The 17,065-nt window shown below is 39.5% G+C and overlaps 1 protein-coding gene and 1 non-coding gene across 2 annotated transcripts in view; one reads left to right on the plus strand and one right to left on the minus strand.

Moving 5' to 3' along the window:
• Nucleotides 1-17,065, minus strand: part of CCAR1 (cell division cycle and apoptosis regulator 1) — a 63,565-nt gene that overhangs the window by 9,797 nt on the left and 36,703 nt on the right. The window contains exons 16-19 of the mRNA XM_028109673.2: nt 16,775-16,960; nt 7,968-8,159; nt 3,110-3,349; nt 2,626-2,737 (exon numbers count right to left, since the gene is read on the minus strand). Coding sequence (XP_027965474.1) covers nt 2,626-2,737; nt 3,110-3,349; nt 7,968-8,159; nt 16,775-16,960 — 730 coding nt within the window. The remainder of the gene's footprint in view (nt 1-2,625; nt 2,738-3,109; nt 3,350-7,967; nt 8,160-16,774; nt 16,961-17,065) is intronic.
• Nucleotides 13,377-13,481, plus strand: LOC114214245 (U6 spliceosomal RNA). Its single transcript, XR_003610370.1, has one exon. It is a non-coding gene; the product is annotated as a U6 spliceosomal RNA (small nuclear RNA).

The following is a 17,065-nucleotide window of genomic DNA, read 5'->3' on the forward strand; positions in this document are numbered from 1 at the left end:
CTAAAAAAAAAGATTTTTAAAGTCTCAAATCTATATGGAGATTGACAAGTACTCAGTGGTACTTCAGAGATACTTTACAGCTGACATCTATAACTCATCAGGACGTTTATTGTTGTCGTTGTTTTTAAGTAACCTCTGTGCCCAGTGTGGGGTTTGAACTCCTGACCCTGAATTAAGACCTGCATGCTCTACAAACTGAGCCAGCCAGGTGTCCTTAAGTATTTTGAATATCATTCCCATTGGTAAGTGTCTTTTATTAACTTGGGTGATAAACAGGTGTTTATTATCATTAGTCTTTATTTTTAATTTTTTTTGTAAAGATTTTATTTATTTGAGAGAAAGCACGAGCCAGGGGCGTGGGGTGGAAGAGGGAGAAGCAAACTCCCCGCCGAGCAGGGAGCCCTACCCTGGGGTGATCCCAGGACTCTGGGATCATGACCTGAGCCAAAGGCAGACACTTAACTGAGCCACGCAGGCGCCCCAGTCTTTTTATTTTTTTAATTTAATCTCTACACCCCATGTGGGGCTCGAATTCAGGACCCAAGTTCAAGAGTTGCACACTCTGGGGCAGCCTGCTTCTTCCTCTCACACTCCCCGTGCTTGTGTTCCCTCTCTCTGTCCAATAAATAAATAAAATCTTAAAAAAAAAAGTTGCACACTCCACCAACTGAGCCAGCCAGGCGCCCCTAGAATATATATTTTTTAAAATTATGTTCATTAGTTTTTGATGTAGTGTTCCAAATAAATTCTTCTTCAGCAAACTAATTTTAGTATTGTTTTTAAATTATGGAGACTGTCAAACATGCAAAAGACTATACACAGTATGTTCTTCCTTAGAAAACTATGGAACAACAGAGACTGTTATACCTTTATGACATAGCTAAATTAACATGTTCAGGGAAATATATTCCTTAAGTTGAGTAAGTATTAATTACATACAGAACGTATGATAATCAAAAATAAACATATCTTGGGGTGCCTGGCTGGTTCAGTTAGTAGAGCATGCAGCTATTGATCTCAGGGTCATGAGTTTGATCCCCATGTTGGAAGTAGGAGTTACTTTAAAAAAAAAAAGCATGTCTTTAAAAAATCCTCTCATCTGGGCACCTGGGTGGCTCAGTTGGTTAAGCGACAGCCTTCAGCTCAGGTCATGATCCTGGAGTCCCCGGATCGAGTCCCACATCGAGCTCCCTGCTCAGCAGGGAGTCTGCTTCTCTCTCTCTCTGACCCTCTTCCCTCTTGTGTTCTCTATCTCTCTTCTCTCTCTCTCAAATAAATAAATAAAATCTTAAAAAAAAAAAATCCTCTCATCTATCATACACAGATGTCAGAAGGCAGAACCTAACGGTCTGTAGGTTGCACACTTTGGTACCAGATTAACTTTCTTTCTTTATAAGAAAGACCAAGGGCACCTGGGTGGCTCAGATGGTTAAGCGTCTGCCTTTGGCTCAGGTCATGATCCCAGGGTCCCGGGATCGCGTCCTGCATCGGGCTCCCTGCTCCTTGGGAGCCTGCTTCTCCCTCTGTCTGTCTCTCATGAATAAATAAATAAAATCTTAAAACAAGAAAGAAAGAAAAGAAAGAAAAGAAGAAAAGAAAAGAAAGAAAGAAAGAAAAGAAAGAAAGAAAGAAAGAAAAGGAAAGAAAAGAAAAAAGAAAGAGTACTCCACACTGCAAAATAATTCCTCCCAGGGGTTTTTAATGGTTTTACTTTCAAAACCAGGTCCAATGAGCTTTCTGAACAGCTGGTGCTGCTACAGAGAAACCGGCTTCCTTTAGAGAGCAGGACTTTGGGTGGCGGGGACAAAATCCCTTCATATTTGAACACTTTCTAATTGCTTATTTATTGTATTCTGGAGTACGGCGTTAAGTACACAGAATCCATCACCTCAGAAGGCAGCTTAAAAAAATTTTTTTCCTCTCAATAGCATGATTCCTTTAACAACATGTTTCCAGCATTCCCAGGTAATCCAAGTTGTCCTACAAAAAACCCTTGGGTTAGACATAGGGGGGTATGGCTGGTGTTAACAGAAGGGAGAGCAGAGGTGATGCAGGGGCCATGGAGCAAGCCTGACGTAGTGGATGTGGTACAGAGAAGCTAGCTTGTTTACATGCTTGTCCTACGACCACTTGCCTTAAGCAGAAAGTGCCTTTCAGGGTCTATTTTTGGAGGTTTATTATATATGTCTGGTTCTCAATTCCAACAGTTTAATGAAGATCTAAATAAAATGTTAAGTTCTACCTTAAAAAATATCCTCTCATCTATTAATAAAACAATATAGATTTTTACTAAAGAATATTTTAACCATTTCTATTCTGAAAAAGAAAAAATTTTAAAATTATAGATTGCTATTATACAAAGTCATCAAACAAAAAATGTATTTTTCAGGGCGCCTGGGTGGCCCAGTTATTAAGCATCTGCCTTTGGCTCAGGTCATGATCCCAGGCTCCTGAGATCGAGCCCCACATCAGGCTCCCTGATTGACGGGAAGGCTGCTCCCTCTCCCACTGCCCCTGCTTGTATTCCCTCTCTCGCTGTGTCTGTCAAGTAAATAAATAAATAAAATCTTTTTAAAAAAAATGTATTTTTCATCCTAATGAGAAATAAGTACATTTGAATCATACCATCTTCTTCATCCTCAGCTTCTTCTGCTTCCATTGGATCATATTCATCCTGATTATTATCTTCTTCAGTTTCATCATCATCTTTAGAATCCTCTTTTCTTTTATCTTCTTTCTATAATTTAAAATGCCTTAAATTAAGCAAGATTTCTGACCAAATGTTAAATGACTAAAACAAAGAAACATTAAATTCATTATTTACTTGTAACAGAATCAAGTTATAAAATTTTCTTAATACACTTTAAAATTAAACTACCATTCACAATATATGTAAATATACCGTCATGCTGCATACCTTAAAAAAAAAAAAAAATTACCAGACACTAGTTCTAGATGTCTATACAGGCTTAATTCAAAGACTTACATTTCTAATCTTTTAGTTCAGCCTTTACATTTTGCTCTTCTGATAAATTCATCATTTGTTATACTCTAGAAAACGAAAGGAAAATTTCTAAATAGGTTGCTGGTAATGGAAATAATTACAGACCTTCCTTTCATCTCTATCTTCTTTTTTATCCTTATCATCGCCTGATTTTCTCCGTTTGGGTTTTGGCTCATCAGTTTCTTCATCTCTGTCTTCTTTTTTATCTTTTCTTTCATCTTTTTTGCTTTTCTTTTCCTTTTCTTTTTTGTCCTCTTTCTCAGGAAGAGATAGTAATGATTTGTATATTCTGACACCAAAATCTCTTTGAAGCATTTCATTGAAAAGTTCTGCAAACAGTGAAACCTATAACAAAGATACGAACAGTAACCCAGTCAACTTGAAAGAAATACTGAATAAATCCAGAATAATTTATCAAATAATGATTTGCCACATCTAACAATTAATATGCACTAACAAAAGAGTTACAATAATTGATGTCAATTATGTTGAGGATCTTCAAAAGACTCAAAAACTCTCCTGGGGGTGCCTGGGTGGCTCAGTCGGTTAAGCATCTGCCTTCGGCTCAGGTCATGATCCCAGGGTCCTGGGATCGAGCTCCTCATCGGGCTCCCTGCTGAGCAGGGAGTCGGCTTCTCCCCCTCCCTCTCCTTCTCCCCCTACTCATGCTTTATCTCTGTGTCTCAAATGAATAATAAGAAAAAAAACTCTCCTGAAGATATAAACACTACGTTTAATATACTTTTGGCCCAATTTTTAAAAAATACAAAATTTGACAAATTTTGAAATGAAATTTGGAGTTTGAAAATGAGTAGGAAAAAAGGATTTCTATTTTACACAGCAATTAATCTTCATGATAAATGTATTTTTTAATTTACTCAACAAGTTTTTCTGAAATACCTACTATGTACCATGGACTATTCTAGGCATTAGGGATACAGAAGTGAAGGAAGCAGATAAAAATCCTAACTCTAATTTGCTAATAATCTAATGGGGAAAAGTAAAGGATAACCAGAACAACAAATTTTTTTTTAAGATTTTTATTTATTTATATGAGAGAGAGAGAATGAGAGATAGAGAGCACGAGAGGGAAGAGAAGAGGGTCAGAGGGAGCAGCAGACTCCCTGCTGAGCAGGGAGCCCGATGTGAGACTTGATCCCGGGACTCCAGGATCATGACCTGAGCCGAAGGCAGTCGCTTAACCAACTGAGCCACCCAGGCGCCCCTTGAACAACAAATTTTAAGAAAAAAAAAAAAAAAAAGGCAGGATAAACACACAAAGTAACAAGAAAGTACAGTGTAGTCAGAGAAGATCTCTCTGATTAGGTGACATCAGAAGTGACCTGGTGACAAGTGAATGGGGCCAGATAGGTATCTAGAAAAGCATTTCAGGCAGGGTATACCAACTCAGAATTGTGAGTAGGGAGCATGCGTTATTACTATGCAAATATCCATGGATAGTATTATTACTATGCAAATATCCATGGATAATGACATACTCTTGAACCTAAAATTATACACTAAATTTTCTACATAAATATTTCTAAGTATGGGGTGCCTGGCTGGCTCAGTCACTAGAGCACGTGACTCTTGATCTCAGGGTTGTGAGTTTGAGCCCCACATCAGGTGTAGATATTACTTAAAAATAAAATCTTGGGGCACCTGGGTGGCTAAGTTGGTTAAGTGTCTGACTCAATTTCAGCTCAGGTTATGATCTCAAGCCCTGTATCGCGCTCTGCACTCAGTGCTTGAGATTTTCCCTCTCCCTCTGTCCTTCCTTCCACTCACACTCTCTCTCAAATAATTAAAATATTTAAAAAATTTAAAAAATGAATAACATTCTAAAAAAAAAATTCTAAGGCTAACGGTTTCCAACAGATTAAAAGGGTCCAGAACTTGAAATGGTTGAACACAACTCTAAAATGTATAAACTCTGGCAAGGACTTCAGTATGTTTGATAAAACACTTTAATCAGACTATTTACCTGATCATAAAGGATAATATAATATATTAAAATTAAAACTGAATTTATAATCTATTTTTCTTTAACTCATGCCCAGTCTTTACACATTTTAAAACAGAAATTTATTATCAGTAAAATGGCCATCCAGATATTGAAAACTCACAGTGCCTGAGTGGCTCAGTCAGTTAAGTATCTGACTCCTGATTTCGCCTCAGGTCATGATCTCAGGGTTGTGAGATCGAACCCCAAGAGTTGGACTCTGCACTAGGCATAGAGAGCCTGCTTAAGATTTTCTCTGAACCTCTCTCTTAAAAAAAGAGAGATATTGAAAACTCCCCTCTTAACCATTAGTGAAACTAAATAAGATTTCCATTTGCATAAATACAAGAGGCATTATCTTTTCCTAAGAGTCTTCTTTTTTTCATTACCTAGAGATAAAAAGCAGTAAGTTAAATGGGTTAAATTACAAGAAGCCCAGAACAGTAACTAGAAGAGCAGAATTAATTTTTTTTAAAGAATTATTTATTTGCGAGAGAGAGTGCACAAGCAGGGGAAGCAGCAGGCAGAGGGAGAAGCAGACTCCCCACTGAGCAGGGAGATCCCAGGACCCTGGGATCATGACCTGAGCCGAAGGCAGACGCTTAACCGAGGGACCCAGGCGTCCCCAGAATTTTTTTTTTAAGTTTACTTATTAAGTAATTTCCACACCAAATGTGGGGCTTGAACCTAAAACCCCGAGATCAAGAGTTTCATACTCTTCCACGGAGGCAGCCAGGCACCACCTAGAAGAACAGAATTAATTTTTAAATCTTTTCATGTAAAAGCACTGAGACAAATATAGCATTAATATTAAATCAACCAAAGATTTATAATTTTATGATAAATGGCTTTTCTTAATTACAGAATATTTTTTAAAAATTCGGGGCGCCTGGGTGGCTCAGTTGTTAAATGTCTGCTTTCAGCTCAGGTCATGGTCCTAGGTTCAAGCCCTGCATCGGGCTCCCTACTTGGCAGGGAGCCTGCTTCTCCCTCTCCCATTCCCCCTGCTTGTGTTCCCTCTCTCGCTGTGTCTGTCAAATAAATAAAATAATGGGCGCCTGGGTGGCTCAGTTGGTTAAGCGACTGCCTTCGGCTCAGGTCATGATCCTGGAGTCCCGGGATCGAGTCCCACATTGGGCTCCCTGCTCGGCGGGGAGTCTGCTTCTCCCTCTGACCCTCTTCCCTCTCGTGTTCTCTATCTCTCATTCTCTCTCAAATAAATAAAATCTTAAAAAAAAAAAAATAAATAAATAAATAAATAAAATAAAATAAAAATTCATGTACCAAGGGGAGCCTGGGTGGCTGAGTCAGTTAAGCGTTCGACTCTGGATTTTGGCTTAGGTCATTATCTCAGGGTCATGAGATCAAGCTCTGCGCTGGACTCTGTGCTCAGCACAGTCTGCTTTAGATTTTCTCTCCCTCTCTCTCTCTGCCCCTCCCGCTCATGCTCTCTCTCTCCCTAAAATAAATAAATCTTAAAAAAAAAAATTCATGTACCAAAATGACATTTGCATTCTAAATAGATTAAAAGGAAATTAACCCAGGAGATATATTAGGTGGGGAGGTAAAAGGTAAGGGATCATTTTTTTTTAATTTTTTATTGTTATGTTAATCACCATATATTACATCATTTGTTTTGGTGTAGTGTTCCATGATTCATTGTTTGTTCATAACACCCAGTGCTCCATGCAGAATGTGCCCTCTTTAATACCCATCACCAGGCTAACCCATCCCCCTACCCTCCTCCCCTCTAGAACCCTCAGTTTGTTTTTCAGAGTCCATCATCTCTCCTGGTTCGTCTCCCCCTCTGACTTACTCCCCTTCATTCTTCCTCTCCTGCTATCTTCTTCTTTTTCTTTTTTAGGTAAGGGATCATTTTGCTAGCAAATGGCTGTTTCACAAATTGCTTTGTTTCCACTGGAGTAGTGTTAGTTTGAGATCCTCCTACAGCATCAGTCAGATGCATGGTATATACTATATAAGCAGTAATACCAAACACTAATTTTTTTCATTTTTTATTCAAATTACTACGAGATGGTAGGCACTATTAAGAGTTATATTAAGTAACTGGTAATAAAATCATGTAGTATATAATATTTAAAAAAACAGGCTTACTGGAATTATTAATGTACTAAACATTGTAAATATTTTAATATTTGTAACCTGTCTTTTATCAGGACCAATAAGCATGCACATCGTGTATTATAATTGCCTCAGTAAGCCTCTATATTTGTTTGTAAATGTCTCTAGTCTAAGTATTTCATTTTCATCTTGTGGACAATGACCTTTTGGGTCAAGTAAGTCTGATGGATCTTTCCAACATAATTTATAAAACAAAACATACAAACAAAAATGTGAAATGTGTTGGTAAGAATGAAGCAATCACTTCTTTAGGGATAAAAATCTTCAATTATTTTGAAAAATAAACTATGTTGTAAATCTGCTCTATAATAATGGTAAGAAATAGATTCATGTTGAAAAATAAACATCTTTTATCTTACACTTCAGTCAATCACAAGTATAATTTTAAATCCCACTGAATGCTATTTTAATTCTAGAGTAAACAATATAGCATTACCTCATTCCCAAGGGGTAATTAGACATTATGTATTATGTGTCTCCTGATATTCTGATAAAAAACATACCACTACTTCAGTATTTTTTTAAAAATAGTAATTAAATCAGAACCTGATTAAGACTTTAGATCCAACTATCAATTTACAGGAAATACAGAGGCCAGAGGAACATATAAATGATATTACAGGAATGCAATCACCAGAAGTGAATCTTGTAGGAAAAATCAGCTGGTGTTCAACACCCCCCCCAAATAAATTGAAAGAAAAAAACAAAAACAAAAAAACAGAATCCATGAAAAGGGCCATCAAAGAGATTTAAGCAATATATTAACCAATCAAAATGTGTATACCTTATTTAGATCCCAATTCAAAATTAAAATATTACCTCAAATGAATGTTCTTTATTATCCTCTAATCTGTAGTCTAAAAGTACACTCAAAGACATAATGCTACAATCAAACTTTCCACTTTTTGCAGCCCAGTTTGGATGTACAATGATGGCTGGTTCATCGGGCAAAATATATCTTCTTTCCCGACGCTGGCGTTCCATTTCCTCTTGACGTTTTCTTTCTTCTTCCTACATATTTGAAATTTTAAGTAATGGTTAAACCTCCATGTACAATATGTATGTATGTATCAAATGCACACCATGTAAAGAAAAAGGGCAAAATTCCCATGACTCCTTATGGTGATTATGCCAACCATAAGGGCTGGGAAGAAAGTTCAAATTTAGTAAAGAAGACAGCAGCTTCTATGGCTCCTACTTTTCTCTTTTGAGTTTCCCAGCACAAGAAACTAACTTCTAAAGAGAAAAAAAATACCTATGTTAACATTATATAAACCTGGGATTCTGGAAAATAGTGACAGCAGCATAGTTTCTGGATCTTCCGGAATCCCCATATAAAAAGGGAATAATCTAGGGGCGCCTGGGTGGCTCAGTCGTTAAGCATCTGCCTTCGGCTCAGGTCATGATCCCAGGGTCCTGGGATCGAGCCCTGCATCAGGATCCCCGCTCTGCGGGAAGCCTGCTTCTCCCACTCTGTTCCCCTTGCTTGTGTTCCCTCTCTGGCTGTCTCTCTGTCAAATAAATAAAAAATTAAAAAAAAAAGGGGGAATAATCTAGATACCAAAACCAACATCCAACATTCATGTACATTCAGAACAAAACAAGGTGAAACAGTGTTCCCACAAACCCCAATAAACAAATGAGTGGGAAAAAGTCACAAGAGCCAAAAGACCTATATGTTACTGGCATCTGTGCAGAGGGAAAGCAGAAGGAAACAACGGGGTTGTCTGATGGCTCTAAGAACAGAAAAACCACAAAACAGTCAAAAGGCATTCACTGGAAAGTGAGTTCAATTTCATAACAGCAGCTGAAACTAGGCAATGTTTTACTCCCAACAACAGTGAGTACAAGGAGCCTGTGTTAAGATCTAAAGGGGCCTAGGGGCGCCTGGGTGGCTCAGTCAGTTAAGCAGTTAAGCGTCTACCTTCGGCTCGGGTCATGATCCCAGTGCCCTGGGACTGAGTCCCGCATCAGGCTCCTTGCTTGGTGGGGAGCCTGCTTCTCCCTCTGCCTGCAGCTCCCCCTGCTTGTACCCTTGCTCGCTCTCTCTCACTCACTCTCTCTCGCCCACTCTAACAAATAAATAAAATCTTTAAAAAAATAAAAGGGCCTAGAATATTCTAGTCCTACGAACTTGCAAAGCTGATTTACCAGGGCATCTTTCCAGCACAGGGTCTCTCACCCTGTGAAGAAATTTCTGAAAGCAGAATCAATACTGAGCAGGAAAGCAACAACATAGACATGGGAGGAAAAGGTCCCAACCCAATAAACAGTGATGGAAGGGAAACAGAGACTGAAATCTTAGAAAGCAAATAACCATAGTTTTTTTTTTTTTTAAGATTTTATTTATTTATTTTTGTGAGAGAGAGAGAGAGAGAGAGGGAGAGGGCACGAACAGAGGAGGGCACATAGGGAGAAGCACACTCCCGACTGAGCAGGGAGCCCAATTCGAGACTCAATCCCCGGACCCTGGGATCATGACCTGAGCCGAAGGCTGACACTTAACTGACTGAGCCTACCAGGCACCCACAAACCACCACAGTTTTAAACAGAGTAAGAAAACAATATTAAAATATAAATCTTTATGAAGTTAGGAAAAAGCTATCTTAAGCAACCTCTTTATTTTTCTTCAAGATTTATTTGAAAGAGAGAGAGAGAGAGAGAGAGCGAGCATGCGCTGTGCATGCGCAGGCTCCCCACTGAGCACGGAGTCCAACATGGGGCTCAATCTCATGACCCTAAGATCACACGACCTGAGCCGAAACCAGGAGTCGGTCACTTATCTGACTGAGGCACCCCTTAAGCAACCTCTTCTAATAAAATGTTAGGCAAAGTAAATTCACATAAAAATGAGCAAAAGAAAGTATTGAGGTCAAGTCCTATAGAAAGTTACTATTTAAAAGAGAACAAGGAGAATTACATCCCTACAGACAATGAAAGTGGGCCAGAAAAACAGGCATAGACAGATAAAAATCTTAACTATTTTAAAGCGTACTAAGAGATTAAGAAAATCTTACAAGATATGAAAGGACAATATAAATAAATTTTATTTTTTTAAAAAAAGATTTTATTTATTTACTTGAGAGAGCGAGAAAGAGAGCACGAGCATGGTGAGGGGCAAAGGGAGAAGCAGGGTCTCCGCTGAGCAGGGAGTCCAATGCTGGGCTCATTCCCAGGACTCTAGGTTCGTGATCTGAGCTCAAGGCAGACACTTAACTGACTGAACCACCCAGGAGCCCCAGGACAATATAAATAAGAATTTAAAACTTTTTTTAAGATTTTATTTATTCATTTGAGACACAGAGATACTGAGAGAGAGAGAAAGCATGAGCAGGGAGAGAGGCAGAGGGAGAGGGAGAAGCAGGCTCCTTGCTGAGCGAGGAGCCCGATGTGGGGCTCGATCCCAGGACCCTGGGATCACGACCTGAGCCGAAGGCAGACGCTTAACCATCTGAGCCACCCAGGCACCCCTAAATAAGAATTTTAAAACTGAAAATGAGGTGACAGAATAGAAGAGCCACCCAGGCGCCCTGAAAACATGCTTGTAGATAGTTTTATTCACAATACCAAAAGGTGAAAACAACTCAAGTGTCCATTAACAGATGAAGGGATAAACAAAATGCAGTATATACATGCAATGGAGTATTATTCAGCCTTATAAAGAAATGAAGTTCTGGGGCATCTGGGTGGCTGTCATTAAGTGTCTGCCTTCGGCTCAGGTCATTATCCCGGGGTCCTGGGATCGAGCCCCGCATCGGGCTCCCTGCTCAGCGGGGAGCCTGCTTCTCCCTCTCCCACTCCCCCTGCTTGTGTTTGTGTTCCCTCTCTCGCTGTCTCTGTCAAATAAATAAAATCTTAACAAAAAAGAAAGAAATGAAGTTCCAATCCATTCTATGACATGGATGAACTCTGAAAACATTATGCTAAGTGAGAGAAGCCAGACACAAAAGAGCAAATACTGTATGATTCCACTTCATGAGGTATCTAGTATAGTTCCCTCTCTGTCTCTGTCAATAAATAAAAGTCTTAAAACAAACAAAAAACCAGTAACATAGGGATGCCTGGGTGGCTCACCCAGTTAAGGGTCTGTCTCCTGGTTTCGGCTCAGATCATGATCTTCAGGGTTGTGAGACTGAGCCCCACATCATGCTCCAGGCTCAGCACAGAGTGTACTGGAGGGTCCCTTCCCTTTCCCCCTCCCCAGCTCTCCCCCACTGCTCATTTTGCTCTCTCTAAAATAAATAAATAAATATCTTAAAAAAAGAGTAACATATTTAAGATATTTAAAGGAATATAAATGTGAATCAAAGACTTTATATTTAGCAAAACTTTTTTATTTTAATAAATGTCTATTTTAATGTTTTTCACAGTAGAATAAATACTTCTCTTGATGACTGCAGATACGTAAGGCTGTTTGGTAGTATTCAGAACCACCACAGTAATGGTGGTCTTCCTGATTGGTGTGTACTCTTCAGGAATTTATAAGGAATTACTTCTCTGAAACTGCTGTCAAACCAGCAGGACTGCATTTAAGCATCCATAATTTTCAGGGTTCTTGGTAACCTGGGAATATTTGCCCCAAATAACTTTGCCTCCTTGTGTCACAAGGCCCAACTCACTCATGTTCACCTCAATTATAGTGCCTTTGGTAATAACACCCAAAGATGTATATAGCGGGGATGAAGGATTCTTTTTTACACCAAGTACTGGCAGGCAAAAGCTGGCAAAACTGACTTTTAAGTATAGTATAGTCAAACTGTTATGAACATACATGAGCTCTGAGGAATCTCCTAGAGATGAGCTTCAGACACAATGACAAAAGGACTAGTGGTGAGCATTAGATACGGTAATTGTAGGACCAAGACTAAATGGGAATTAAAAGAGTACAATGTGTAATGCTACACATTAGGATGATGTACTCATAGTACAACATAAAAACAATGGGGAGAGGGTGCCTGGGTGGCTCAGATGGTTAAGCGTCTGCCTTCAGTTCAGGTCATGATCCCAGGGTCCTGGGATCGAGCCCCACATTGGGCTCCCTGCTCTTTGGGAGCCTGCTTCTCCCTCTGCCTCTCTCTTTCTCTGTCTCTCATGAATAAATAAAAATAAAAATTTTAAAAAATCTTAAAAAAAAATGGGGAGAAAGTGACAATAGGAAATGCAAAAACAGGGGCGCCTGGGTGGCTCAGTCGGTTGTGTCTGCCTTTGGCTCAGGTCATGATCCCAGCGTCCTGGAATGGAGTCCCGCACGCCCTGCTCAGCAGTGAGTTGTTTCTCCCTCTTCCTCTGACCCTCTGCCTGCTTGTACTCACTCTCTCTCAAATAAATTAAAAAAAAAAAGAATGCAAAAATAATTTTAAACAAATTTCAGCAATAACAGTGGTATACTATTAGTTATACATTAGTGTTGTGTATCTATATAGATATTCCTACTCACTGGACAAAAAAAGACAATTTGAGCTTCAATAAGGATAAGAATTACAACGAATAAAACCCATAAAATGTGTTTAAATCTACAAATTTGGGGAGTCTGGGTGGCTCAGTCGGTTGAGCATCTTGCCTTTAGCTCAGCTCATGATCCCAGGGTCTTGGGATCAAAGACCTGCATCAGGGTCCCTGCTCAGTGGGGAGTCTGCTTCTCCCTCTCCCTCTGCCACTCTCCCTGTTTGTGCTAATAAAAAAATCTTAGAAAAATAAATTTATAAATCCATAATGATGTTTATTTTTTTAAAAAGATTTTATTTATTTGAGAGAGAGAAAGCACAAGCAGGGGGAGGGGCGGAGGGAAAGGGAGAAGCAGGCTCCTCGATGAGCAGGGAAACCAAGGCAGGGTTTCCTAAAACCTTGGGATTATGACCTGAGCTAAAGGAAGATGCTCACCCGACTGGGCCACCCAGGCACACCAACAACAACGTTTAAAAACAAACAGGTAGGGGCGCCTCGGTGGCTCAGTCGTTAAGCGTCTGCCTTCGGTTCAGGTTATGATCTCAGGGTCCTGGGATCGAGCCCTGTATCGGGCTCCCTGTTCAGTGGGAAGCCTGCTTCTCCCTCTCCCACTCCCCCTGCTTGTGTTCCCTCTCTCGCTGTCTCTGTCAAATAAATAAAAATCTTTTAAACACACACACACACACACACACACACACACACACACACACAAACAGGTAACCATCAGAAGATGATAGGGAACCAATTCAATATCTTGAAAGCTGGATAAAATAAAGGAAAACAGTGCTTGCTTCAGCAGTACATGTAGTAAAATTAGACCAATATGGAAGAGATTAGCATGGGTCTTGCACAAGGATGACTCATATTTAAGAAGCATTCTATATTTTATTTATTTTAATTTTATTTATTTATTTGAAAGAGACACAGTGAGAGAAGGAACACAACCGGGGGAGTAGGAGGGGGAGAAGCAGGCTTCCCACGGAGCAGGGAGCCTGATGCGGGGCTTGATCCCAGAACCCTGGAGATCACGACCTGAGCTGAAGGCAGACACTTAACGACTGAGCCACCCAGATGCCCTGCATTCTGTATTTTAAAAAAATAAAAAGAAATCAAGCATTGATCCTGCCTTCTTCTATATAAATTTACAAATAGGTAAAACTATACCACTACATAATCAAACAGCACAAGAGGAAAATATGTGAAAACAAAATGGTAAGAATTATCACCAGTTTTCAACCCCAATGGCTGCTAACATCAAAAAGTGAAAACGAGCTCGGGCGCCTGGGTGGCTCAGTTGGTTAAGCGACTGCCTTCGGCTCAGGTCATGATCCTGGAGTCCCAGGATCGAGTCCCTCATTGGGCTCCCTGCTCAGCAGGGAGTCTGCTTCTCCCTCGGACCCTCTCCCCTCTCATGCTCTCTCTCTATCTCATTCTCTCTCTCGTCCTCCTCGTTAGTATAGTGGTGAGTATCCCCGCCTGTCATTCTCTCTCTCAAATAAATAAATCTTTAAAAAAAAAAAAGTGAAAACCAGCTCTTCTTTGCCTTCTCTATCTACTCCTTCTGTCCGTAACAATTCAATTCTAAAGCAACTCCTCCATGCCAAGCAGGTGTCTACACAGGGGATGGAGACTGACAGAGAGGTAGAGCTACAATGCCCAGAACAGATGAGATGCCCAGTTACCAGGTATTAAAACCCAAATAGAGCAAGGAGGGCATCCATATAAAGACAGAATACAGGGTAGGAAATCAGACCAAAGTAAAGAGGGTATCCAGATAGGAAAGGGAATGCGACAGACAACTGAGCAAGTAAGTAAATAATTATTAAGTACAATGGAAGCTATGTTTCTCATTATTGGACAAAGGAATTAAACAGATGGAAAGGGAGAAACTGAAATGAACTCTGATGTTGGGAATAGAATTGGAGATACTAGCATAAACTTACGACATTCAATACACACAATATATACTAACAAATACAGATGCAAATACATATATACATAGCTAAACATAAGTATAAACGAATATATATCTGTACCAAAATTCTGTTCACTGACAGGGGCTGACAGCAGCACAACAATGATACCAATGAGTATACCTTGGCTTCTAAATATCATTACCATTCTTCACTAAAAAGTATCAGGGCTTCCTGGGAAAATGGCTGATTACAGAACCAGGGCAGGGAGAGTACACAGTGAGACTGCAACATTGTTTTGTGCTGCAAAATAAGTCCTCAAAATATGATGAGAATGTGTCAAAGGACATAGAAGCCAACTCAATAGGGCTCCCACTGGCCAAGTGAGACAATTTCACTATCAAGGTAAATATTTATAATCTACTGAATAAGAAATCACAAATCAACGCACCTCAGAATAACAAGGCAATTCTACATGATCACAAAAACATCACATCCAAGAAATTTAGCACTGCTTCAGTATTATCTAATATCACATCCATAAACAAATATCTCCAGTTATTCCCAAGCTACTCTTTAATGGCATAACCCCCCATTCAGGACCTGTCAAGTTTCACACTCAGTGCATTCAGTTGTCATGCCTCGCTAAACTCTTTTACTATATATCATTTTTCTTCTTTAGTCTCTCATTATATAGACCTTTTTTAAAAAAGTTCAGACAAGCTGCTCTGCAGAAGTTTTCACATTCTAAATTTATCTGATTGTTCCCTCATAATTAGATTAAGGTAAAACACTTTTGGCAAGAATACTTCCTAAATAATGATGTACACTCCACAATGCATCACATTAGGAAACACATAATGTAGGTTTCTCCAATTACTGGTATTCTAACATGCTGCTTATGTTCCTGTACTTCAAATTCAGAAAACAAATGACAGGCTTATGCATGCAGGAATTATTTTAAGGGCATAAGTCTACAGTCTCAGAGTCTTAAGGACTGAAGTGCAATCAAACACATAGCTGTAGAAGCAGCAAAATTCTGGAATAAGCACTTCACTAGAACTCAGTCTCCGAACTTAATGGCTCGGTCAATCAAATTTTATCTCATTTTCTATATCTAAGATATGAGTAATTTTTTAAAAAATTTTTAAAAGATTTTATTTATTTATTTGACAGAGAGAGACACAGCGAGAGAGGGAACACTAGCAGGGGCAGTGGGAGAGGGAGAAGCAGACTCCCCGCTGAGCAAGGAGCCCGACGCGGGGCTCGATCCCAGGACCCTGGGATCACGACCTGAGCCGAAGGCAGACGCCTAACAACTGAGCCACCCAGGTGCCCCAGATATGAGTAATTTTTTTAAGTAAACTCTATGCCCAATGTTGGGCTTGAACCCATGACCCCAAGATCAAGAGTCGCATGCTCTAATGACTGAGCCAGCCAGGCACCCAAACATATGAATAATTATTCATTTTTAAAGGGGAAGATTAAAAATACATGAGTTGGAAACAACTCAAATGTCTCTCAAGTGGAAAACTAATAAACTGATACACTGATACTATGGAATGTTATTAAGGAATAAAAAGGAACAAATTAGGGGCACCTGGCTGGCTCAGTCGACTGGGCATCCAACTCTTGATTTCTCCTCAGATCATGGTCTCAGGGTCATGGGATAGGGCCCTAAGACAGGCTCTGAGCTCAGCATGGAGTCTGATTGGAATTCTCTCTCTCTCCCTTCACCCCTCGCCCGTTACCGCCCCTCCCCGCCCTCTCTAAAAGCTTAAAAAAAAAAAAAAAAGGGAAAAATTAGTGATATATACAACAAAATGGGCAAGTCTCCAATGCATTATGCTGAGTTGAAGAGGTCAGACTCAACAGGTTGTATGGTTCCATTTACATGATATACTGGAATTGGCAAAACTACAGGAAACAGGTCAGTGGCTCCCAGAGGCTGGTCTGGGAGGCAGAAAGTACACATGGAGAGAGGAAAATGCTTACAGATGGATACAGAGGATTTTTAGGGGGTGGCAGACCTGTTTCATATCTTAATTGTGGTGGTGGTTGCACAACTATATGCATGTGTCAAACTTGCAAAACTGGTTGAATCTTAGGGTTATGTAGTTATATCTTAAAAAAAAAAAAGATTTATTTTAGAGAGCAAGAGTGAGCGAGCAGGGGGAAGGGGCCCCTGTAGTTTTATCTTAATGAAAGTATACACAAACATATTTCAAGAACTCTCTATAAACCAATATTATATTTAATAGTATATACCTCTTTATCATCTTCAGATTTCCTATCATCCTCCTCTTCCTCTTCTTTTTCTGATTTCTCTAATTCCTTTTGTTCTTCTTTTTGCTCTTCTACTTTAAGCTGTTTTGTCAACCGGGCTATTAACTGGGATTTTAATCCTTTAGAACTAAGAGCTCGACTTTCTAATTCTTTTCGGAGATCATTTACCTAAATATACACAGTATATAAACACAGAAAAAGAAAACAGGATATTGAAATAGGGAACAAACTATACAATTATCTTTCATCTGGTTTTTTAAAATGTTGGTGAAA

The sequence above is a fragment of the Eumetopias jubatus genome, unplaced genomic scaffold, assembly GCF_037043125.1.
Source record: "Eumetopias jubatus isolate StellerSeaLion01/CBP00866 unplaced genomic scaffold, mEumJub1_p1.0 scaffold_17, whole genome shotgun sequence".
In the NCBI taxonomy this organism is placed as follows: domain Eukaryota; kingdom Metazoa; phylum Chordata; class Mammalia; order Carnivora; family Otariidae; genus Eumetopias; species Eumetopias jubatus.